The sequence below is a fragment of the Chrysoperla carnea genome, chromosome 5, assembly GCF_905475395.1.
Source record: "Chrysoperla carnea chromosome 5, inChrCarn1.1, whole genome shotgun sequence".
Lineage (NCBI taxonomy): Eukaryota > Metazoa > Arthropoda > Insecta > Neuroptera > Chrysopidae > Chrysoperla > Chrysoperla carnea.
This window is the reverse complement of record NC_058341.1, coordinates 59,732,091-59,759,139: the sequence shown is the minus strand read 5'-3', so window position 1 is coordinate 59,759,139 and position 27,049 is coordinate 59,732,091. Positions and strand designations below refer to the sequence as shown.

Sequence of the window (27,049 nt, the reverse complement as noted above, 5' to 3'; positions counted from 1 at the left end):
ACTGATCATTTCTGCTGTCACATTTACATAATTTGACATATAAATTTACTCAACGGTTAATCTATTGGTCTCGTGGGCAAATTCCATTTAGCATCAGAGCATTGTATATACGTATACACAAATGAGAGATGATATTTATTTTATTCATCATGGCTGATATAAATAATATTATAATATTATATATTATTGCATTTTAGCTCTTCAATCTACATCTCCATCTCCATCTCCAACTACATCTACAGTTACACTTTCAATTCTGTATATATTAAATTATTATTATTATTATTATGATTATTATAAAATATGAATTTCACATTAAATAATCTAAAATAACATTTGAATAAAGGGTGTTGGAAAAATCTGATGTGTGACAACCTCATTCCGAAGTTGGCTGTTTCAGATTGAAATAAGGTAAATATACTTTCAAATAATAGACCCTTTTCACATTTTTTTTCTTTCTTTTAAATGAAAGTAAATGTCTCGATGAATGGGCTAATTTTTTCCCCCGATTTTATTTGAGTCATATCACCGAGAAAAAAAGTATTGAAAATCATTAAAATTCAAATTGGCGAAAACGATCCGAAAACTCACGAAGTTATAAGAATAAAGTTATAAGTTATAAGAAATATACGGATTGCGAATGAAATAAACCGGCAATGACAGATAAACCGGTCAATAGTGACGATGAAAAATTGCGTATAAAAATATATCGGGCGTGTTTTGTGCCTCTGTTTCTGAATACTACTTCAAAACAACAAAAATAATCAAATAATCAATATATTGGCATTGACAACTTTTTCTTCTTTCTCGCCAACAGTCAGCTCAACCGTATAATTTTTATTGCGAATTCGATGTTCAGGGCACATTTTACCTCGTACTGTGCAAAGGTGATTTTCTCGTTTGACAGAAACCCATTCAATTGCAGTGTCCTCATAGCTCTACTCCTTAGAATGTTACGTATCTTCTTATTAAAATTAGTACTCAAAAAGTTGCTTTTACTCCACGAAAACTCCCATACCATAAAAATAGTTATTTTCGATAGATTTCCTTGACCTGCTTTTGAAAATCCCGAGTCGATTTTTGGAGGCATTTAATTCTTCACTTTCATAAATGAAATACATAGACAACCCCTTTAAAGTTGATATCAACATTATATTAATACGGCTTGTGACACCGTTTTATTGTCATTACTAGTCGAATTGACGTCAGAGATCACGTGTGCAGTGGAGCAAAAAAAAAATCTTTTTAATTTTTTTCTTCGTGTTTTTATTGTTAAAAATGCGTAATTTTTGAGTTACAGGTTCTACTCGAGCTATATTTTCATAAAAAATTAACCAAAAGCATTTCTATTTTTCATGAAAAAGGTCTATTTCCTTATGATTGGAACAAGTACAGCTAAATTTATATTTACAATAGAAGGAGGTTGAATTTAAAATATGAATTCATTGATACAAAATCACAAAAAGTCATGCATTTTATTGATGGAAAAATAAAATTCGTACATAGTTGGATTGTGTCAACTACATGAAGATTGTTGTTACTAACTTAGAGAAAGTTTGAAATAAACTTATTGAACATTTTTATAATATATAGCATATTTATTGGGGCGTATATAATAAGCATCGGTATATAATAAGCATCAGGGCAGTTGGCTAAGCGGTAGACTCGCTGGTTCAAATCCGACTCGAAGAAATCTAATTTTTTTTTTTTTGAAAGAAACCTAATAAACCTGCACATGTGGTTGTGACAATCACATAAGTATTTTGTTATAATATTTATAAGTGGTAGAACCAATCTAAGGAAGATTGTTTAAAACTATGTTGCATTTCAAAATAACAATTTTTTTATTTTGTTAGACGGTATATTACTTTTATACAAATAAATCATGCGTTTGTGTCACCACTCAATTCCGTACGGTAGTTGTAACACCATCGTGGCACCATTAGCCTCATACCGACTGGTGTTAAGAATTTTTTTTCAATGTAATAGCTGCTCTTCGCCTGCTTCACTGGTCAATTCAAGCTTTCTGAAAGTTTCATGGGACACAAAGTATTTCTGATTTTGCTATTTTTATAACCAAGAAATATATTTTAATTCCGGAGACGCACGGGAAAAATCCCTGCGAGGTTGCAGTGTCGGATTTTTAATACAAGTCGAAGATATCGCTGTTTCTGTCGTTTTCCTCCAAGACTCTACCTCCTAATCCCAATCAAGAGGGGGGGGGGTATAATCCTCCAAAATTGAAAAAATCCCGCGAAAGCTTTTTAAACATGACTGCTATGCAAAACATGGATAGATGGCTAGTAATGAAAGTGTCTAGTTCGCAATAATTAGTGAACAAAAGTGAAGGTAAGAGTATTGAAGACAATGTAGATAACTACTAGTTACTTGTTTTATTGTTTAAACAATATTTGTGCAACTTATATATGGAAATCACCCTTGCGCACATAAATATTTTAACTTAATAACAATAAAAATGGATTTCAATTTTTGGTGTGGAAACCTAAATTTTTGGAAAATAAAATTCAACTCATATTAATGGGTGATAATGTAGTATTCTATAGGTGAAAGGATTTTTAAAATCGGTTTAGTAGTGAACTCAAAAATGACGGTTTCACTTTTTAATGGACTTTTACTTTTGGTACGGAGCGCTAAATTTTTTGAAAATAAAATACAGCACATGTTACTTGCTGATAATGTAGAATTCTATAGGCGAAGGAATTTTTAAGTGGTGAACTCAAAAATGACGGATTGTATATATTTTGATTCAAACTTTCATCCAATATTTCACCCTTTTAGGGAATAAAATTTGGAAAAATTCTTTCTAAAAAGATACCTGCAGAATAAAATTAATATACTCTTAGAATTCTAAACTTCTATCATATGCGATTTAGACTGGCCGTCGATGTATCAGTCGGGACATTGTCCAGATTATTTCGCACCTCTGAATGGTTTCTGATTTTAAACAATATATAAAAAGAAACATTTAAAAAAAATCTTCAAATTGAAGCTATTATTGAGGACTCTCTAAGAATGGCTATTTTATGTATTCCTTTATGTGACTAATTATTGACTTCAAAATTTGGGAGAAACGCAAACTGATTTATTTTAGGAGAAGGCATTTTGAGACACACTGCAATTATATATTCGTAAATATGATTATACTTATATATTCGTAAATATTATATTAACGAATTATGATGATAAAATTAAATAATTAAGAATAAAGTTTTCTAACTTTTACTTCTTTCGGCAGACATTTTTGATTGGCACTTAAAAACTAGAAAAAAGTACTTAGAGTAGCGTAGATAAATTCAGACATAATATTATTTAAATTGAAGATGAATTTGAAAACAAACAAGTAAAAACAAATAATTGACTGAGTTAACTGTTGAAATACAATGTATAGGCAGTATTGATTATTCTATCACATTATACATACATACATGTCACACATACATAACTGATATACCCTTATAATACATACTATACAATTTACGCATAATTTGCGCCCTTGTGGGTAAACAGTGATGTTTACGAAAAAATGTTTCAAACAAACTTGTTTATTTTTTGATAAGGAACATTTTTTACATTTAAACTTTTGTTCTATCCTCACTTTTTACGTCCTGAGTTTCAGCTTGATATCTTTTTTCGTTTTTGAGTTATCGTGTTCATAGATGGACAGACGGACAACCGAGAACGGACTAATTAGGTGATTTTATGAGCACCTATACCAAAATTATGTTCGAAGCATCAATATTTTAAGCGTTACAAACTTGGGACTAAACTTAGTAAACCTTGACATATATTACATATACACATGGTATAAAAATATACTTATATCTATACCTACATCGTAGTTTTTTCTGCTAAATTTTTCATCGCATTGTAAAACCATTTTGAACTTTTTTGCTCTTTACGAAACAGAAGATTCGCTCATGAACTATTTTTTGTTTTTCGGAATTGAAAAATTGACATGAAAGTGAAAATATATGTGTTTTGTAATTTGATGGCCTCCTTATAAAGGAGCTTATTTTCAACAAAGCAGACTAATAGATTGCAGGTCGAAAATCACCGGCTCTCGAGTTCGAGCAACTTTTAAGTTTTTTTTATATTTTATTCTTTATATTTTACATTTTATTGCTATTTTATTTTATTTTCACGCGGTGTTAGGAAATTAAATTTGTCATAAAACTTTTTTAACATGTTGATTGAATCGTAGACGGTTACTCAAAATAATAAGCATATACTCTTGGTGAGTCTATTTCAGGAAATAATCAAAATGTATAAATATTGCTGGTTTTTTTTTTGAATGTCTCAAAAACGGAGAAATTACATTTAAATGCTTACTCGTTGTATACTAAGTTAAGTCCCAAGTTTAAATATTGATGCTACGAAAAAAAATTTTGTATTAGTGTTCATAGAATCATCTAATTAGTCCATTATCGGTTGTCCGTCCGCCTGTCTGTGAACACGATAATTCAAAAACGAAACAAGATATCAGGCAAATATTTACAGCGAACTCAGGACGTAAAAAATGAGGCTGAGTTCGTAAATGAGCAACGTAGGTCAATTGGGTCTTGCGTCCGTAGGATCCATCTTGTAAACCGCTAGAGATAGAACAAAAGTTTAAATGTAAAAAAATGTTCCTTATCAAAAAATAAACACCTTTTGTTTGAAACATTTTTTTGAACAATGGTTTATGCTCCGACGTGGTTTTCAATAGTGAAGTGTCCTATTTATTAAGAAATTGTTTAGCTGTATTTATAATATTAACGCAACTTCACTCAGATGTAAATAGTTAAATGAAAATCATTTGTTGAATTCGGGCGTGAAGAATTCCGCTAATATTTGCGTTATATCCGAAAATTGTGTTGGATTGTTTTAGTGAGTGCCATATTCGTTCAGCAAAACACACATATTCGTTCATACGGATGAAACAGGCAACCTCCCTTTTTGAATCCGTACTCGAAGGGACAACGGAACACTATTACTAAGACTATGGTTGTAAGTTTGCTGCAAACGAAGTTTGGACATATGATGGGGTTGCACTGGAGAATGTGAAATACTTTCAATATTTAGGAGTAACCGTGACCCATAACGGGAAGTGGGTAAGTGGAATATGCATGTAGAAAATATTGTTGAAAAGAGCAAAAGAGCGCTAATGAAAATCAGACGATTATTGTACAGCTTTGAAGAATTTCCTCTCAGAATTGTTTTAAGTATGTTCAGTGCTTTGATCCTTCCTATAATCACATTTGGGAGTGAAATTTGGGGACTTAGTTGTAGTAACGGCTTAGTTTTAGTAAGAATTATAAATACTTTTGCTTATAACTTTTATAAAGAAATTCTGTTTATTCCAAAGTCTATTCCTAATTCTGCTGTCAACATGGAACTGGATGTAATGTCACCAGAGAATTTGTGTGTTAAAAAAGCGTTAAATTATTATTTGCTAACTATAAATAGTAATAAAACCTTGCAATGCTTATGTATGAAAGGGAAAAGCGGAGAGCAATATATTATGAAACTAGGTGAACTTGGTATTCGTGAACCATTTGAAGATATCAGTTCAAAACAAGTTAAAAAAATAAATAAAGGAGAGATCTTTGCTGGCATCCTTGCAGGACATTAGTGCTAAACCAAGTCTTAGTCTTTATAGTAGATTGGATCATCACCAGAGGGGAGCAAAATATCTTAATGTTGTAGCTTTTCTACATCCCTTTGTTTAATTAATTAGGTAGTTTCTTGTTTAATTTATAAATACGTAAATTAGATTTTCTTTACCTATGTTTATGTAGGATAATGTAATATCTATATTTTGTTTTTGTTTTTTTATATATTTTTGTTTATTTTATTGTAATATTTTGATTTCCATATCAATAAAGAATAATAATATTAATATTACTAAGACAAAGTTGGTCCTAAATTTGCAGCTTAGTGCAGTGGCCGGCTAAGAAATTTTGCGCCCATAGGCAGTTTTGAAAGTAAGCATCACTCGTAATGAAAATCTATCAATAAAAATATTTTTTAGTTCTTTATAGTTTCAAGTTCTTTATATTTTAGAACCTGTAAAATTGCGTTGGTTGTTCGGGACAGTTCCCCGGCTCGAAATGTCGTTATTAAATAAGAACGTACATGGATTCATCAAAAAATATTTTTCTAAATCAACAGAATAAATCTTACTTCCATAATTGCTCTATTTTTAACTTCTTCAGTGTTCAAATTTCTTAAAAACGAAAATTTACTGTAAAAATAACTCTCGCCTCTTTTGAAGTTCTACCACAAGTCTGTCTATATATATAATTACTAGATATATCTACTGTCTCTCTGAATGTTTCCCGGATAAGATAATGAAGAAGGAATTACTTCTCAAGATTCATCTGCTGTGAGCTATCTCTCCCGTATCTTTTTTGTGTCTTTTTTGTATTCTTTGACCATTGAGAGTTCCAAGCGAGGCTTGCTGTTCATTTTTATTATAATTTTCCCTTTCTGCAGAAATTATATGAATGAGACTGTCATACATTTGAATAACTATACAATGTTAATATCGACGGACTGTATTTTTTGCATAGGTATTTATTTACACAATTAATTTTATGATTGTTTAAAAACTTTCACACAGGCCTCGCGCCTGTAGACATGTGCCTTAGTTGCCTTATGGATAATCTGCCTATGACTTTGTGTCTGAAATAAGGATTAGGTACCTTGAAATGTTAAATCTTAAAAATATATTTAGGAAATTAATGTGAATTTGTTTTTGGATTAAAAGATGATTTAAATAAATCAAAACGATAAGTCATTATAAAAAATTATTTTTATCACAGATGATAAGATCTTACCAGTTACAACATTATGTTTATGGTATGTACATATTTTTTAAAGATAATGTTAGTTTATTTTTTTTTTTATACATTTCTGTCTAGAAACATGAGCTAAAAAGTCAATTAAATTATTAGTATTTTTTACGAAAATTAGAAACAACTTCAATGAAACCACTATACAGAGTGTTCTGTTATTGATAGCAGAAAATTATACCAGTTAATTAATCTTATCAAGACAAATGGAAAAGCTATTTACCAAATTTCAATCTGAGGCCTACTTCGGGAGATGTGGCTATGGGAAAAATAGAAAGATGTATGAATTCATAGACTTATCAAATTCATTAAATTAGTATGTGTCACTTTAGAATATAGAGGGGACAAGCATGCATCTTTGATAAAACAATAATTGATTGTAAAAAGTATTTTGTTGTCGTTATTTATAAAGAAAACAAACAAAAAATTCACCAATACAGAGACACTTAGATGTGGGAGGTATCAAATTATATATTAATATAGGTACGGGGTGGGGGGGTTAAATTTTGTAATACATAACACTTAATTTTAAACATCACTTTACAACTGCAACACAATATACATAGTGTGGTTTGTCTGTGAGTATGTGTATCTTAGCATGTATTTGATTAAGGTATGTGATATTCGCACGATAGCCAAAAGTTAGTTTTTATAATAACATAGTAGCCAAATAGGGTTTTTTGTATTAATTTTGCATTTAGAGACCTCTTCTGCTATGATAAAACACATCGTCTGTTTAACTAGTGTTTTATTGGATGAATATCATTTTGAGGAATGTATTTTTTATTAATTTATTATAATAAGAGTAGGGTAATTATCTCGTAAATTAGGCATCATATCAAAATTGGTAAATAATATTTCCTTTTTTTTTTCTCAGTTTTTTCATGAGGCAATAGTTCTGCAGTTAATAAGAAACATCCTGTATTAATAATTATTGATTAACCTTTAGCTATCCAACAGACAAAATCATTACTTTTTGAAGAAAAGAAGCCTAGAAATGAAATTTTTATTATAAAATGTTCAATTCTATCATTCAAGATTAACCATGCTTGTCAGAAATTTTCAACATAAAAATTATGTTGTGTCTCATGTTAAATTGTGTCTCATCTAATAAACATAGCTTATTATTCTTCCTTATATTTAATTTTTGTTAAAGGGATAATTTTAAAAAGTAATTTTATCACTTTTATAATTAAAATTAAAGCGATAATTCCTACAGCTAAAACAAAACCAATAATATCTAGCATCAAGTACTTATACCACGGAAAATCAGCTGCAGGAGAACGTAAGTGCTTAGCACCACCATGTCGAATTACATATTCCACCCACCAAACAGCACGATCTAAAGGTTTTGTAGGTTGATCCCATAAAACTGAAGCTAATTTTGTAATACTTTTCTTATATTTTGGATTGGAAGCTACATCGGTTATGGCATCTAGTAGCGTGTCGGCGGTTATATCATCAAAAGGTAAACGTCTACCAATTCCGAGGTCTACAATTCGACGGGCATTAAACGGTTGATCGCCGCCAAATGGTACACAAATAAGTGGTACGTTACTTCGAATAGCTTCTTCCATGGATTGTATACCACCTTGGGTGATAAACGCTTTCAAATTTGGATGATCTGTAATTGAAAATACATTTGTAATTTTTCACGAAAATACTATTAGCACAACCAAATTAAATAAAATATCATAGTAATAAAGAAAAAATTGATGCATCTTTGAAATTTTCCACAGATTATTAGGTTGTAATAACTTCGTACCAAAAAGTCAATCACATAGGGGCGCGCCTAATCAGTTTTTTACAAATTACAATAAAAGTATGAATCAAATAAAAAAAAATTTCAACTAAAATTCTAGCTTATTTAGTTGTGCGCATTTTTGTTGTTTTCAACTTACTAGCTTCAAAACTGGCCGAGATATGCCAATATCCATCTTGTAAACGTTTGAGATAGAACAAAAATATAAATGTAAAAGTTATTTCTTATAAAAAAATTAACAAACTTTTATTGAAATATTTTTTTCTAAACACCTCTTTTTATCCGTGAGGGCGTCTCGAAAATATTTTCAAATATTTCGAAAACTTCGAAAGTTTTTTCTGGAATTTTTTTGTTTTTCTAGAATGTTTCACAAAACCACTAGTTGAAGTTAACCTAAAAATTTTCAACACATTTTTTTTTGTAGTTTAGGAGAAAATAGACACCAAAGTTTTTTCCTAAGTTGCGCCCTCACGGGTAAACAGTGATGTAATGAAGTACTGATTCAAATAAAAGTTGTTAATTTTTTTTTATAAGGAATAACTTTTGCTTTTAAACTTTTGTTCTATCTCTAATGGTTTACAAAATGGATACTTTTTCATTTAATCGTATGAGAAAAAAAATTGGCATATCTCGATCACTTTTGAAGCTAGAATTGACCAAAATATGCCAATTTTAAAATGGGATTTTTTTCTCATTCGATCAAATGAAAAATTTCCATCTTGTAAATTTAATTTTTTTAATTTGAAGCATACTTTCTTTAATTTGTAAAAAACTGATTAAAACCCAAAACTACCACTTAATAAGGGAGTTAGACACGCACCTGGGAGGTCGATTTTTTGGTACATAGTTATTACAATCGAATTAACAACTGTGGAAACTTAGTTTCATTGTACTATACGTTACTATATGGTAAAACTTGGCTCAAAATAAGATTCGAAATGTTCGTTCCCGGGGAATTGAGACGATCAGATAGATTTAAATAAGGCAAAATAAAAAGTACAAACCTAGTACGTCTTGTTGGGGGAGCCAAGATTTGATTAAAACATTTCCAGGTTTATCAGGTAAAGTATCATTTTCCCATTTCCATAATATATTATAAGGCAAATTTCTGAATACATTAAGTATAACTGTCCTTTTATCAGTTGGTAAATTTATACTTTTTACATTTGAGCCTAAACTAAAGTAAATAACACCTTGTTTCGAATCATCCAAAAACTGTTTCAAATCCTAAAATAAATAAATATTTGTTAATAAATTGTAGGTGACCTCAGAGGAAATGCTTGAACTGACCGTTGGTAATGGTTTTCGTTCTCTCATATGCATGCCACCAATATCAATATAATTTGGAACTTTTGGTCTGGGTATATGAAATATAGGATTTGTATTAGTTAGTATTAAATCCACAGACTTTTCCAATTCCCAAGCCGTTTTATCAGTTATATTAAAATGTTTTTTAATCATTACATCGGAGATTGGTAAAAATTCAAAGTAATAATACAATCGAAAATCAATATGATGCCATAATAATTGTATCCGTTCCCAAAAATTCAAATTTCCACCCGAAAACTCAGTAAAAAAGCTACCATAATAATTAGGATCGGCTGGATTTCCAATTGCATCCATGCCATTAAGACTTGTATCCAAAGACGCTAAACCAATAGCAGGACAATTAAATCGTTCTCGAAAACCAAAGAAATGAGCGTTAACCATTAACATTTCAACTATCACTAAATCGAAATGTTCATTTTGATTATGAATTAATTCATAAATTTTAGGTGCACTCAATACTTGATCAGCTGCTTTGTAAAAAGCTGGCAAAAATGATCGCATAATATCAACTTCTGAAGGTTTTTTATATTGAGCTGCTTCAAGCCATGTTTGGGCATCGAACGAACCATACATCTCATTATGAATATCAATTTCTGTTATATTTATTAATTTTGGATCATTCATAGGATCAGGAGTAATTGAGACGACATCATGGCCTCGAAAAGACAGTTCTTTGATTAGATGCCGAAAGAATATGTGATGGCTTAAGGATGGAGCTATCATTACGAATAATATTCGAGCACTTAAAGTTGTATTCACTAAGCACAGTCCTAACAATGCCACAACAATAAAATTCATTTTTAATAACATGTTTCACTGACAATCGTAAATTTTTGAATACGTAATTAATTGATGTATCTCACTTATAAACATTAAACGATAGTGGTTTGGTTGCCGAAATTACATATTTATAAAAATGATTTATCAAATCATAGATTGATAAATATAAAGCCTTGAAAACATGCATTGTAATTTTAATATATCAATTTGTTTAAATTATTTTTTCCCGTTGTCACTTATCTTTTTAATTAAAGAAGAGTCATGGTCACTGTTAAACAGATACGGGATAATTGAAATGAGAATGATTGCCCGAAATCTATTTTTTATAGTACACACGATGGTTTAAGGTCGAACTTCACCCATCTCATAGCCAGATGAGACATAAGAGTTTTTCTATCGAAAAGTGTTCACGGCTATTGTGAATTAAATTAATTTTAATCAATTTTTTCCTTCCAATTTTAATCGGTTTTTTGCTGATAATTAAATTATCTTTCTGCTGACACCAATTTCGATTGGTTAACAGATCGCTGTGTTTACCTTTATTGACTTACCTGATCAGGTGGTATGAACAGATCTACACCGATCTGTTAATCAATCTAAATTGGTATCAGTAGAAAGATAATTTAATTAAGAAAATGATGGTAAACGCTTGGCTACAAAAAACGTTCTTGGAAAAAATTGAATAAAATTAATTTAAATAACAATAGTTATGAACACTTTTCGACAGAAAAACTATATGAAAGACGTGTTAATAAAACAATAAAATTGCATAAAAAATGTGTCTTATCTGGTTTTCAGATGGGTAAAGATCGACCATATATTTCAGACCAGTTGGATTCCGTAATGAAACCCTAAACAAGAAGTGAAGTATGCTTACGAAATCTTCTTACTTGGCACGGTTCATTCGCCTAACTTTCCTATTTGGGGGGGGGGGAGGGTTCGGTTCGTTAAAAAAATTTTATTCATGTGCTTATGTGGGGGGAGGGGGGTTAAACCCAATTTTACGTAAGATTTTATGAGTTGAATTTAATATTAGAAATAATGTAGTTTACGTCAAACTGTAAGTTTTAGTGTTACTGATCCTTTTCTAACAATGTGCTATTATTCGACAAAACTAGATTGAATCTTACGTAAGATGGAGTTTGGGGGTTTTCGAGAAATCATATGTATGCTTACGTGGAAGAGGGGTGGGGTCAAAAACCGTTAAAATCTTGCTTACGTAATTAATGAATGGCTCTTTATGCAAGAAACTGTTTTTTTCGAAACAATTTTTTGGGTTTCGGTCTGTCGTGTAAACGGTAATACGGCGTTAAACTTACTATACGTAATGCGAACATTCAGTAGTTCAACACGTTCTGTAACCCGATATTTTCACCCGACCTTTTATTCGAAGAGTTAGATAAATATTTTTTGTGGTACAATTATTTTCATATTGGGTACAATTTTTTGGCACATTCGAATTTCACTTCTGAAAAAGGGGGTGCGATTCATTTTTTTAACTCTATTTTCCAGGTAATTTGAAAGGTACAATTTTTTTGCTTGGTGGTACAATTAGGTACTATTTTGGTAATTTTTTCATGTTAAATTTTTATGATTTTCGCAAGTCGTATGCCAAGTTTACGGAGGTAGTTTACATAGCGACTTTAACAGTCATGGCCCATCTTTGGAAAGATTTGAGCCGGTTTAGATTTTAATGGGCCTCGACTATTAAAGTCGCTATTTTAACTACTGGACTTGTTTGTTTCTTTTCAGATTTTATTTACCACAGTCGGTTATTTTTTATTTATATATTTATTTTATTTAAGGTCGCTTTTAACGTCTAGATCATTAGCGACCGCAGAGATCGGTTATTTTTCTTTTTATTTCTTTTTATATATTTTACAGATGTTAGCTGTTTTATTTTCGATGCCTGCATTATTTCGTAATTGTTTTCTCAAGAGAACACTTAGATACGATTAGCAAATTCATACTGTTGATGACTTAATTTTAGTAGAAATACGCATTTATAATACAAAAATTGATTTTGAAATTTCATTTCAAATACCTAAACTTCTCATAAATTATCTTTTATTTTACATTCAAAAATTTGAATATCTCCAATCCTGTTGAATATATCGTTTTAAAATAATATCATGCTCTGTTGAAATAAGACCTACGTCATTTTTTATCTCGATTTATAGTTTTTTAGAGATGGAAGACGCACATTGCTCAAAATACATTAATTCAGAATTCTTATATTATATTTGTTTTGACTAGGCAACTTTATAGACTTAAATGCACTTGCTTTATAATAAAAATGTTAAAAAATAAAATTAGTTAATGAGCTGACATGCATCCTTGTGTTATAATTCTAACTGTCTGATGGTTGGTGATAAGACAAGACTTTTGTTTTCCCTACGCTTGGTTGTGAAAGCCGCGACTTCGATATACATATTCAGACTTTGACTCCGATGTTATTTCTCCGTCTATTTGATAATCCGCTTGAAAAAAGCCATAAGGTCTGATAAGCATTGAATTGGTTTCAGCAGCCGAAATCCGTCTATTTCGGAAACGTCTTTTTTAATTGAGTAGAAATATTTTTTTTAATTGAACCGCGTATGCAATGTATGCCAAAGGAATTTTTCAAAAATATAAAGCTAGTCAAAACCAATATTGACCACCAATTTGAGCTTTTATAATAATAATGTTAATGGAATGGGTCTGAAGACTTTGAAGCAAGTAAAGTGGAGTCTCTTTTGATCATCGCAATTTTCACCTTCTGGTAAACGTTCTGTAACTATGGTATAGACAATGTTAAAACTTCAACCCAGCATGTTGAATACAGGGTACCATTGTGATATATTAGTGTCGGTCAGATGTACAATTAATTTATAAAATAAATTAATTTTATTACTATTAATTTCGACAAATCGAAAATTAGTGTTCAATCATAGAAATCTTCTTATTTTTGTACGGCATTTATGTAATTCTTTTCTAATATTTATGCAGAGTTAGTATCCAACAAAGCCATACAAATTTGCTGGTGCAGGGGTGAGACACCAAGGCAAGTGAGACACCTGTACCGCGCAAAATTAACGTCATGGTGCTTAAACTTACTTTTACATATAGGACCATCTTTTTTTATATGATTCCGGTGGGTAATTTCACTCACAATTTATGAATAGATCATAAACAGCAGATATTGAATACGTTGGACTGTCGCCTAAAGAAGTACAGACAAGTAGCACTCTCGCTTATAGATGTTCCTATTTCTCATCTGCAGAGGTTTGAGGGGAAGTAAATGAAAGAACTTGTGAATTAATCCCGATTATAGAGTTTTCTCGCTTATAAAGGTCTCACTCGTCCATGTCTGATTGTATTTTAGATACCACAAAACGCATAAAAATATTCTAAAACCTTCGAATTAGATTTTCTCTGTGAAAAAAGTAATTTTCTGCGAGAATAGGCACAAAAGTACTATATCATATATTTCTAACCATAACCCATGTAGAAATATTGGGACGATCGGAGTTCATGCCGAGATCATATTAACCGATGTCAAACAGAGGTAGGGAATGATAACGCTAACCTGACATAATTGTTTACCATATTTCCCAATGACGGTTAGATACCATAATCAGGCAATGAATCCACACAAATTTTTGAGTGATTGAGTTTTCAGTTCATCATTTGGACAGTCTTAATCAGAATCTGGCGGACCTATGGCATGATAAATAATGCTAGTAGCCCGATACTATTTAAATTTCAACAACATTATTTCTAATGTTGGTTAGATTTGTTAGATGCCATATAATCCGGCACCGGATTGTCAATGTTTTATAAAGCCTTTCTAGTATCATTCAGGCCCAGTTATCTGATGTCAAACCGACACTATTTTAAATTATCGTCTTCTCACAGTTTGCTGATGTCAAATCAAGACCATTTCCTAACGTTACCATGACACTAACTTCTAGTATCGTCCGAATGTAGATTTCTGATTTCAAATGAGTCCTGTTTCTTTTTATCGTTCCGATGCTGGCACCAGGTTTTAATCCAATATCACATACTAAGGTAGCTGACACTGAACTAACACTGTAATCGGACAGCCAAATTCCACTGTCATTGAGCCACATTGTTTTTCCATTGGTTAGATACCATAATCAGACAGCGAATCGGTATCATTTTATAAAGTCTTTACATGTAAGTTCAGTTCAAGTTCAAGATTATTTATTATTATAGTCAGTTTACAGAGTTAAAATACAATACGTCTTAGAATCTATAATGCCTATCCTTAACTTTACCTATAATACATCATCTTATTAAAAAAACACATATAAACATCGAAATACATATAAACATGTTACATCATTTCACAAAAACCCATTGATATCAAAACTTAACCTAAGCTGGACGGATAAGTCTTCCCTTAAACTAGAAATTAATTTTATTTGGAAACATTTTCAAGGATATTATCAACAAAAGACTTGAAAAAAAAAAAACAGATAAACTTATAAGATATCTTTAGTGAAAGGAGCCTAGAAGTTTTTTTTTATGGAAAGACCGAGACTAGATTGCTAGACCCTTTTGATAACAATACGACATTAATGCCAGTCAGCAAGACCGATTTCTATAGTGTGGATGACACTTAATACTAAGAGAAAAATTCATAGTCATTGAGAATTTTTTTGTCTCGTGTAGTTTCTAACATTATAGAAAATGAAATGTCAATAGTTTTTCTATATGAATTTGAGGGAGTTAATAATAGATAATAATAAAGCAACAGAAATTATGATATATGGTTTATAAATACTATATTTTGTGATCTATTCTTGTATATAGCAAGATATGGAGCATATGGTGTTTAGCGGTTAGTTTAATAACTTTCTGATCCAATAAATTATTATGTTCAAAGACTAATTTATTTAAGTTTAGGAGTATTGTTATTGAGAATATAACGTGGTATTCGCACCGTGTGTGAGTTTTATTGGAGGCGTTTCCATGGTAACGATACACTATTTTAATCATAGAATTGTATGGATACATATATAATTGTATGGATTGCATTTATGACTTACATTGAAAATTTAATATTATTGTCTCACTTATTTAAATAAATAATTATGATAATTTACATTTAAAAAATAATATTTATGCAATTTGATTTCTTATTTTCACAATTTTTTATGCATTAAGTTTAATTAATTAGTGTTTTTCAATAATTTTAATTTGACAGTCACTATAACATTTACATGTAAAGAATTGCAAATTAGTCATAACAGCCTCCTTTAACGACAAAATTTTTCATTGGAAGCGCTGGTATCGATTTTATTGTCCCTACCATGACTATGCACACAACGAATAGGTACTTCGTATATTCTAAGTGCCGTAAGTGTAAGTGGTTAAAGGCCCCGGTGCATAGAGAAAAAAGTGAGCCCCCATTTCGTCTTTCAACGTTCCAAACAAGAACTTGCAAACCTGCAGATAGGGTGAGGGTGTGAGACGATGTATACTCAATGTCAGAAAAAATGCTCGTTTTAAAACATTCTAAGTGTTACTATTATAACATAACATATGATGAGTACGCTTAGAATGTTTTAACTGTGGCATTTTTTCTGACAGTGAGTATACATGACAATATAAAATATTTATTAAACAAATGAGATCAATAGACGAAAAAAAAAAAGATTTTCAACAAAATTCCCAGTCTCTTGCGCGCTTTAATTTTTGGAAATTCGTCCATAACTTCACTCCAATCGAAGTTTTATACCCCCTTGTTTTCTATCGCAATCAATATCAGTTCATAATAAGACATCATAGTTTCTGTAATAGGCCATTTTCAATTCAAACTAATAAGTTTGGAAAAACATTCTTTACCTTTCGATAAAGAAGAGAAGCGACATCGGGTGTCGCGCACGTAGAAAAGAAATTGCGCGTATAAAAATAATTTTCTTGTCTACATATACTCAATGTCACAAAAAATGCTCGTTTTAAAACATTCTAAGTGTTACTATTATAACATAACATATGATGCGTATGCTTAGAATGTTTTAACTGTGGCACTTTTTCTGACAGTGAGTGTACATCAAGAAAACGAGAGACTTGTTAATTGGTGCTGATGAGAAAAAGTTATAGTTTAATCAGTTATTTATTTTCAGTCATATTTTGTTGGCCATGTTTCATTGCTTAATATGGAAGCTTATTTGTGTCTAGGTAGAGTTACCTTTTTGCCTGTGATTGGTTATTACGCATGCTCACGAAATATGAAATGAACTAGTCATTGAATACTTATTTTTGAAATATTGGCTATGGTTTGTAAAGTCAGAAAAAAGACATCTTCTTGAAATCAATTGCCCAAGGAAACAAGTCAGAATGAAAACAACGTCAAAAAGATATCTTTTTCTGACTTGATTATGAAGTCTCGTCAAAACAAACAATTTGACACGTTTGTTGAGTTTGACAGATACACGAACGAATATGTATGTGTTAAAGCATTGTGGAAACTAAATTTATTATGTCGGTTTTCGGGATGGAAAGAATACATTTCCCTCAGAATGTTAATAATAAGTTTTTCTATAAAATTAATAATTTTGTATGAACATTGACAAGTGAACACAGCACAGTTTAAGTATGGCAGTAGACTGGTTGGTTGGTATCGTTATCTATGGTCTGGTAATAAATAATATATCATACATATTGTTACAACAGTCCAAAAAAAAGGAAAATTATGGGTGGGGTAATAATACATTATACGGAAAATGACATTTTTATGAGAGAAATATGTGATATGTGATATAACTTATATGTGTGTATTAAGAAAAAGGCGTTTCTATGTCCATTTCATTTTTACAATGATATCTTGTATACTTACATATTGTCCACAATTTTCGTTTATATAGATATGATAGTCAGTGTAAAATCAATTGGGAATGGATTTATTTAGGAAAGCACGGATGGACGAATCACTTGTTTCACGATAACCGGTTCAACATTTGTAATAAAGCGACAATCAACCCCGTAAAAACAATAGATCGTGCCTATGGCAACCAAATGAAGAAGGGTTTTTCTAATGCAAAATAAACGAATAATTTTCACGTTAAATCATAATTTTCAGACCAACCTGGTCGAAAAAGTTTGGCAATCCTTATTTTTGAATTGAATCATAAATAAAAGTAAAAATTTAAAATAGTAAATATAAAACAATTCATGGCCATCTTTTCTGATGTACTCAATGAATTATGACTATTTTACACTTTATAAAATTGAAAACTCTGCATTTACTTAAGCTATGTAAGATAATCCCTTCGATTGTTATGGAAAGGGGATAAGTGATAATATATAAGAGAGGTGAAGGCTATAAAGCAGTGGATTTTACTTTTAGCGCAGTGAAGCGGGCGGATATAAAGCTAGTCATGATATAAAAGTTCAAGTCACATGTACTTACTTTAATTTCAATTAAATCCATACTCTTCTTTTCGTAATCATATATTGACATTTTCTTTAGGCACTAAAAGATCATTTTTCATATCTACTATTTCTTAAATTTTTAAAAATATAATAGATGGTCATATCGCAAATAGCGGAATCGCTAAATTCATTCATACTATGTAAGGGAGTTGTCTAACTTTTCCAACCGATTTGATGTTTTATTGAAAAGGTATATTGAAAGCTCATTTCCCGTGAAAATTATTCGGTTATCTTAAGGCCAAGTTGGTATTCCGACTTTGCATTGCAAATTTACCCCACCTTCAACCGGCTACCAGTCTTATTGAGCTGCTATAGCTTATTGTTTTTACGAGTTTGATTGTCGCTTTATTACAAACTTTGAATCGCTTGTCGATGTGACTCGTCACAGAAGGTATCATGTTATGTATTTTTCTGTGTCACTTGGAGTCGTAGCGTTTTTTCAAACTTTAAGCTCTTCAGAGTTTCTTAAGTATGTTGCTTCACGAGATATGATTATAGAAATGCAAACTTCACGTGAAGTTGCAAGGCTATTTAATTCAGCATCAATCACAGCCACTTAGTGTAGCGTTTAAAAAAAAAAAAAATATTGCGTGTAGGAAGGACTAGTAGTGCTGTAAGGAACGACTATGTTCATTGTTATATTTACAAAATGGCTTTAAAACCGATTAATTTAAATTTTGGACCCTTGTACCAGGCTCTCCTCTTTAGATGTGTTATTAATAGTCGTGGCAAACTTTGGCGTTTTACGGATAATGCTTAAAGCTTACATACGGTCTGGTAAGTGCCTGCTTTAAAAACATACGGTTACGGTTTTTTAACTTTCCACGAATAATTTTTAACGTAATTCTGCATCCATATTCATTTTTATATATTTGTGATTTGTTTTTTAAAGGTTGTGATATAAGTAAAAGTAAACTTCACAGAAAGCTGTCACGAATTTCTTTTTAGCTACCAATTATAAGAAAAATAAAAATTATTCAGCAATATTTGGTTTGCTGTCCCTTTTAATTATTGTAGAATCTGTTTGGAATCAAATTAAATCATCACTCAATCCAATATTCGAAGCTGCCTACAAATTTGGAAACTTCTATCATTTATATATTTGAGGGCAACAAAAGTTTTGCTCTAATTTGCTACCCCACCAAGAAAGCATAATGTTTATGAAAAAAACATTTCCAAAAAAAAGGTTTCATTTTTCATAAGATTAAAGAGATTGAAAACACAGCTAGAAGCTAGCTTTTAATTTATTATCACCGGACTCAAAGAAGTTGAAAAACTTTTAAAAATAGATTAGTTGAAAATCGCAGTCGACAGTACCTATGGGTTATACGATAAGCCATCTAAAGAAGCAGTATGTTTAGAAATAATTTGCTAAATTTTTTCGACATGGATTATTTCAAAACAAACATTTGTTACTTATCCTGGGTGATTTTCGAACCCTCCTTAAAATTATAAAGCACAATCAAATATTTTCTGACTCTATCGGTTCATTTATCTAATAAAGATGAACTATGTTATTTTATACACAATTGAAATGTGTAAGATGTTTGTAGAAAATTTGTTGCAACAAACTTTAGAACTCCATACCATATGGAAAATATACTTCGATGTCGTATCTCATTTTCTAAAAATTTTGAACCGAAATTTGATGGCGATAAGAAGTAAAATTCCAGCTACCTGGACTTAAGGTAATTTTAGAGATACGGATTGTCCGTGAATTTTGGATATGAGATACATGGTAAAGAAGCTTCTATCTTATAGAAAGTTTATGTAAAAAAGTAACAAATTTCGAAGTTTTTCAGCCTAGATGAATATGTAATTTATTAATGATGGCGAGGTACTATTTTTTGATACCAAAATCAAATCGTTAGCTAGGTGATCTAGCGTTTTGCATTCTCCATAAATAAAAGCATTTAAAAAAATTAAATTGTATTTTCAAGTGAATTATAAATTGCATTTTTAACTAATTTAAGTAAATTGTATTTCTAACTTAAATTGTTAAATAACATAAAAAGCAAACAAAAAAATTTAAAATATAGGCCCGGTAAGATAATATCCATTTATGCGCACGCATTCTTCCAGGCAACCAACATATACATGACTTTCGCAGGTTTTCTACTACCTTTTGTGAGTTTCGTTCTCTCCTGATCTCCTGATCTTGGATTTTGGATAAAGTGGCAAGTTTATTTTAAGATAAGAATTTTGTAAAATTGATGAGCTTTTGTTTTATAGTGTTTTTAAAATTGTACATTTTTCTGCTCACACTGTATTTCGAAGAAATTTTAGTTCTTTTTGTATCTTAAAATCGAAACAACTTTTTTGGAAAAAAATGAAGATGAGTCTATTCGCGACTCCCAGAAACTATAAGGGGCACTTTAATAACGCTCTATGATTCGAACAAATAGTCTAATCTATACTACTGAAGTTCGTTCGTGTACACGATATAATCTCTGGTTGTATACTAATCTCTATCTTGTCTTATCTCAATCTCTATCTCTATATATTATAAATGCGAGAGTACCCATGTTTGTTTGTTTATTACGTTTTCACGCTAAAACTAGCGAATGGTTTTTAATGAAATTGTACCGTAATCGGCAATATAGCTCATACTCCAGAATAACACATGATATATAATTTATAAAAATATATTGTTAAAAATAAAAAAAAATTTTTTAATTAACTTAATTTGACATTACCATAAATTACAGATTTCTGTAAAAATAGTCAATATAAAATATTTCAGACCATCTTTTCTGATTTACTCAATGAATAATTACGACTATTATACATTTAAAAAAATAGAAAACCATACATATATTTTACACGTGTAAAATAATCCTTACCATTATTTCGAGAGTTATAGAAAGGGGATAAGCGAAAGTAATCTTTATCAATATTTACTTTTAAACCCAGCGAAGCGGGTGGGTATCACTCTAGTCTATAATAAAAATAACAAAAAAGAATATCATTTGCAACGAATAAGAAGAGGATTTCTCTGTTTATAACATACTTTATGACATGATTTTCTTATGTTTTTGCTTCAATGAATTATTATATAATTTTTTCTTCTTCTTTTTAAATAGAAAAATAATATCAGTAATAAAATATAACAAAGTTTATGTCCATAACAAAGAAGAAAATTAATAGAATTTAGTGTATCTCATAAGTCATAATATTTCAACCACTTCAAAATTCATTAAGTTAATTGTCTACGAATGTCAAGATTTCTATATTTATTATGTTTTATTAATTGATGTATATAAACCCATTAACAATTTAAGCATTAGTGGAGTATTGCGCTAAAAATGAAAAATATTGCTTACATTTTTATAGATTTCATAGTTTTGATAAGAAATTTTACGTATGCAATTGAGCAATCTCTTTGAACATTTATCAAGTCGTGGTTTATACTGCAATAATGTTTGTAAACAAAAAATTTCACGAGGATAATTTTATTTTGTTACCAAATTTTTTTTAAGTTTACTGCTTTCATTTCAGGAGTCATAAAAATTTAGAGAAAAGGCAACTTATATTGCGTGTTTTAAAGACATTTATTTTCTAACATTTTTTTTACCATATATTATATTGTATATGTGTATACACTCATGATAATTAAGTCAAAAATGGTAAAAATTTAACCTCGGCCGTGGCGAGGCAAGTTAACATTCTACCTTGGCCGAGATCGACGCGAGCTGGGTAGTAAACATTCGACAAGACCGAGACAAGATGATACCAAAACTTCTTCTCGTTCGCACTTTTTTAAAAAATTAATTATTTAATTTTTACCGAGTCCTTAGTACCGTGATTTGAGATTTGCTCAAGCCTTATACACATTAATTTTCTTAGTACGAATTTGAAGAAGTGAATAATTTTAGAACAAAATTCATAGATAATAATCATAGATAATCATATTCATTAATTATATTGTAAATATTAATTAAATTAATTCTTTGCATATTAAAAATTACGATTTTATGTAGAAAATAAATATACTTATAGATTATGTACCAGTAAGAATGCTTTCAATAAAAATTATAGTATAAATAATTCATAAAAAAAAATTACTGACATCAACGACATCAGGATTTATTAAATTTATTCTTAAAATTAACTAATTATTATAATTACATTAAATTGATTATCACTAAAATTACTACACAAATTTTAATAATAAGTTTAATCAATTCCGATGGCGTTGATATAAGTAGGTAACTTTCTTTTATGATTTATGCTGAAATGCGATGCAGCAATTCATAACAGAAATATGAATATACTCGCCTAATATTTATTATTCGCCTCAATCCGATCAATAGAACCAGAGATATTTATAAGAAAACGTCACCAAAGAAAACAATGTAGAGATAAATTGTCTCAAAAATTTTTATTTTATTTTTTAAACGAAAGAAACCTATTAAAAAAATTTAAAAGCCTTCTCTCAAAATTTTCCGAAATCAAAATCCGGTAGATTTATCCAACTATTAAATTTTTTTCATATTTTGGCAAGTTGATGGTGCGGACCATAAGGGTAGCACTGATATAAACGGTTTGTTTGAAATATATTTTTTAAATTGAAATGAAAAACAATTATATATTTTTAATGCAATTTATTTAGGTATTATGAATTATTAAAATCGTTGTACGATACGAGTTTTTGTTGTTGATATCATACTACATATAACTGGGTGTGCTATGCAATATACTATTCGTTGTGTGCGTAGTCATGGTAGGGATAATAAAATCGATGCCAGCGCTTTAAGTGAAAAATTTTGGAGATAAAGTGGGCTGTTATGACTAATTTGCAATTATTTACATGTTAATGATATAGAAACTGTCAAATTAAAATGATTGAAAAACACTAATTAATTAAACTTAATGCATTAAAAATTGTGAAAATAAGAAATCAAATTGTACAAATATTATTTTTCAAATGTTAATTATCGTAATTATTTATTTAAATTTGTGAAACAAGAATATTAAATTTTAAATGTAAGTTTTCAATGCAATCCACACAATTATATATGCATCCATTAATTCTATAATTAAAGTAGTGTATCGTTGTCATGGAAACGAAATTCACGCTCGGAGCGAATACGTATAATATGTGAAGTATAATATGCGATAAATGTAGGAGTGTCTTGGACACCCTGCTGGACAGATAATTGCTTTAGCTTATACCACGCCTACATTACACAAGATTCCATGTGTTTTAAATCAAATGAAAATTATTGTATAAAAGTTGCAAGCACCAACAAATTTACGTAAATCAATATTTGGCTGGATTGGATATTTGATTTCCTATGAGTAATACTAAGAGTAGAGATTCTGCTCGAGAATTCTCGAGAAATTATTTTCAGCCGAGACGGGAAAAAAGAACTAAATGCCTCGAGAACTGGAGGAATCAATTCCATGCACTAAGTAAGCAAGAAAAAATACACACAAAAGACATTCCGACATCGCAAATCAAGATAATGAAGAAGACGTCAAACTAAACTTAAACTTAAAAGGCAATTCAGACAGCGGAAACTATGACATTACCAGTCACACTAATACTGAAACTTGAAATTAAAAAATTATTTCAGTTAACGGTTAGTTAATTTGAGTCTACTGGACAACGAATGCCTACTCTTGAAGAAATATACAAAGCTTTAATGACTTTTAAGCCAACATCGACAGAAAATGGGGGTTTTTCTCGTTATCGGGAAACTCTAAACTATGCAACCGCGTGTTTAAAATGATACTGTTCAATTCAATGCAAAGGGAAATTTGGAGTAACTAAAAATTTACCATTTGATTTAATTGAGCTCATCTATCAATCCAATTCGAAATAAAACAAAAATTTGAAAGTAATATCGTGTTTTATTCTAAATCTCAATATTTCTCCACATACTCGAGAAACTCGAGCAATCCTGGTCGAGAATTTTCGTGCCTCGAGAAATAAATAAGATCTAGAAACCAGAAACCGTAACTAGGAGTTCATTTAGACAAAAAATTAATTTTATTACTGGAATTGTGAATTCTGTCTTTTCATGTTTTTGAACATAAGAAATATTTACATAAAAGAGCAGAAACCTGGAGCCGGCGTGGAGAAGTAAAAACTAGTAATACAAGCCACTTTCTTAAGATTAACTCAATTTTCAGACAAATTTTCATTTTAAAATATCAATTTGGGGTTAATTTTCAATTTTTTACAACAAGAGTAATTTTCTTAGGATTAATTTAGAAAAACTAATGTTCACTGACTGAAGATGTGGCAAATATTTTCTTTGGTTAAATGAATGTCATTTGTATCAACCAAAAGCTTAGATAGGTAATGTATTTCTTATTAACGACGTTAAATCACCACCCTGTTTTTGCTATGTGCGTTGTTCATAAGGAAACAGTGTGGAAAAATTTTAAAATTTTAAATGAATAGAAAATTGAAAAATTTTGTCAAATTCAGTTAAAATTTTAAATATTTATATTCTAACTATTCCAGCATGGTATATTTGCAGTTCTTTTAGGTACTAAAGATATGGTAAAATTTTTTTCGACAGATTTTTATGAGAAATTTAGAACTTAGATAGGTTCTTACTATTAAATCCCTAAGCTATTAAATGTCAATATTTCCAATTTGGACCAATTTACGTCAAAATTAATATCTCGAAAAAGAAAATTAATAACTAAAAATTATTTTAAAATTTTGCTCTAAAAACATTTCATTTAACTCTTACTTTTTCTTTTTTTTTTCAATTCTGTCGAGAGAATTTTGTAATATCGTAAAAAATAGCTGGGAGGATAATGAGTTTTACATGTTTTGAATGTGGAAATCGCGAATTTTGCAGCTGATTATTCTGCGATTTAAAGGACCAAAAATTCTTCCACTTCGGACTCACAGCTAACATTATTCTTAGCCTGTGAAAAAAATCGGTTGACAAGTGCATGTTGGAAATACCTTAAAGGAAATTCTCATGAAATATTCAAGATTTTGGTGGATCAAAAAGCAAGGTATAAATATCAAAATAGGTACTAATATATTTCAAAATTGAAAAATGCAATAGCAAATATTAGCATACTAGCTGTGAACTACCCGCTTTGCTGGGATACCTTCACTTCATATGCCGTCACTAAAATTATCATGTTATCTAAAATTATCAGTGTTTCTCTACTATATTATGTAATTATTATACATAAAAACCTTCCTCTTAAATCACTCTAATTATAAGAAAAACCGCCATCAAAATTCGTTACGTAGTTTTAAAGATCTGAGCATAGATAGGGGCATGGGGACAGATAGAGGGAAGCTATTTTTTGTTATACTATGAATTGATTATAGTTGACCCCCGGTTATCGTTGAACCTCGGTTACTATCGAATTTGTCGGATTATAGAGTGTTACCTAACATCGCCTATATAGTCCAGAATTTTTTACAAGTATCTACCTTGTAATCCAACAAATCACAAATTCAATGATAAGATTCTATATATGTTATATTCAATAATAGGTTTCTATTTACCATCTTTTAATAAAGAAAAAAGTTCGGATTACAAAGGGTAAAGAGGAATTAACCAGGAGCCGAATTACCGAGGATCCACTATACTTATTTTATTGATTTTGAAGAAATTGATTGTCATAAGCCTTTTTGAATTTAATAGGTAAATAAAAATTTCACTGATTTTTTTATGCTTACTACATTAAAATCTTTCTATCTAAACCCTATACCGTTATTATTAGGAATGAAAATATGAGATTAAAAACCCACAATTGTTTTACGTGGATATGCAAATGAGATTGTAACAACAGAAGATAATGAAAACTTTCTATAATCAATAGCAAGAAAATTGTTCTTTCCTGAATGAATTTGATTTAAACATTGGGTTGAAATTTATAGTGTAGGTATATCGAAATATAAGAAAAATTCGTACCTTTACTAAATAATATCTCAAAGTTGCACGGCACTATTTTATGCCTGTGTTCCCTACCTCAGAATAAGCAGAAAGCTTACATATATCCGAAAGTAATTTATTACCGAGATACAGAAGGTTAAAGATTTATTTTTTAGAATAAAGTGCGAAATCAAAGAGCCTTGGCTTAAGAAGCTTTAAAACAATGAATATTACAATTTGGTTGGCAGGTGATTAAAAGTCTGTCGATTAGTAGGTAATAAATACTGTTTTCAGTATTAGTAATAAATACTATACTGCCTTTATAGTTTACTCCATTGTATCATAAATAAACATCAATTATATAACCAAAAGGCTTTGACGTTTAAAATAGTATACAAGTTAGTGAAAAAAACATAAATAATAAATAAATGAATTAATGTTGACAAACAAACAAAAATAAAAACTCGATCTGTTGAAAAAATTACAATCTGTGCCTAGAACATTTATAGTCGAATTTGATAAGTTTGGCATGAATCGAAGAGGTTCGGATTCGAGTCCTGGTGTGAGTGTATTTTTTCAATTATCTTTAATTAAAAATATTGTTTTAGTAAGTAATTAGTCTTACTAATACTTAATGCAGTGATGGATTTATAGTACCAAAGGTACACTAGGCACAAGCCTAGGAAATAATCGAAAAGGGGGCACCAGGAAAAGAAAAGTAATTTTGAATATAAAATGTATATTTTGTATATTATAACAAGTGAAAACAAACAATTGACTGAGTTAATTGTTGAAATACCATGCATAGTCAGTGTTGCTATCTTTATCACATAACACATACAAACATGTGACACATACATAACTAATAATCAAGTATAGTACATATTATAAAATTTCCGCCTAATTGGCGCCCTCACGGGTAAACAGTGATGTTTACGAAAAAATGTTTCAAACAAAAGTTGTTTAATTTTTGATAAGGAACATTTTTTATGTTTAAACTTTTGTTCTATCTCTAACGG

The 27,049-nt window shown here is 30.1% G+C and overlaps 1 protein-coding gene across 1 annotated transcript; it reads right to left on the bottom strand.

The window, feature by feature from the left end:
• Positions 1-7,887: 7,887 nt before the first annotated feature.
• Positions 7,888-10,822, bottom strand: LOC123300767 (UDP-glycosyltransferase UGT4-like). The gene is made up of 3 exons (XM_044883414.1): positions 9,907-10,822; positions 9,621-9,843; positions 7,888-8,478 (listed from the first exon to the last, which is right to left on the bottom strand). Exons 1-3 carry the CDS (start codon positions 10,753-10,755, stop codon positions 7,979-7,981), a joined length of 1,572 nt encoding a protein of 523 aa, XP_044739349.1. The 5' UTR covers positions 10,756-10,822; the 3' UTR covers positions 7,888-7,978.
• Between the last annotated feature and the right edge of the window lie 16,227 nt (positions 10,823-27,049).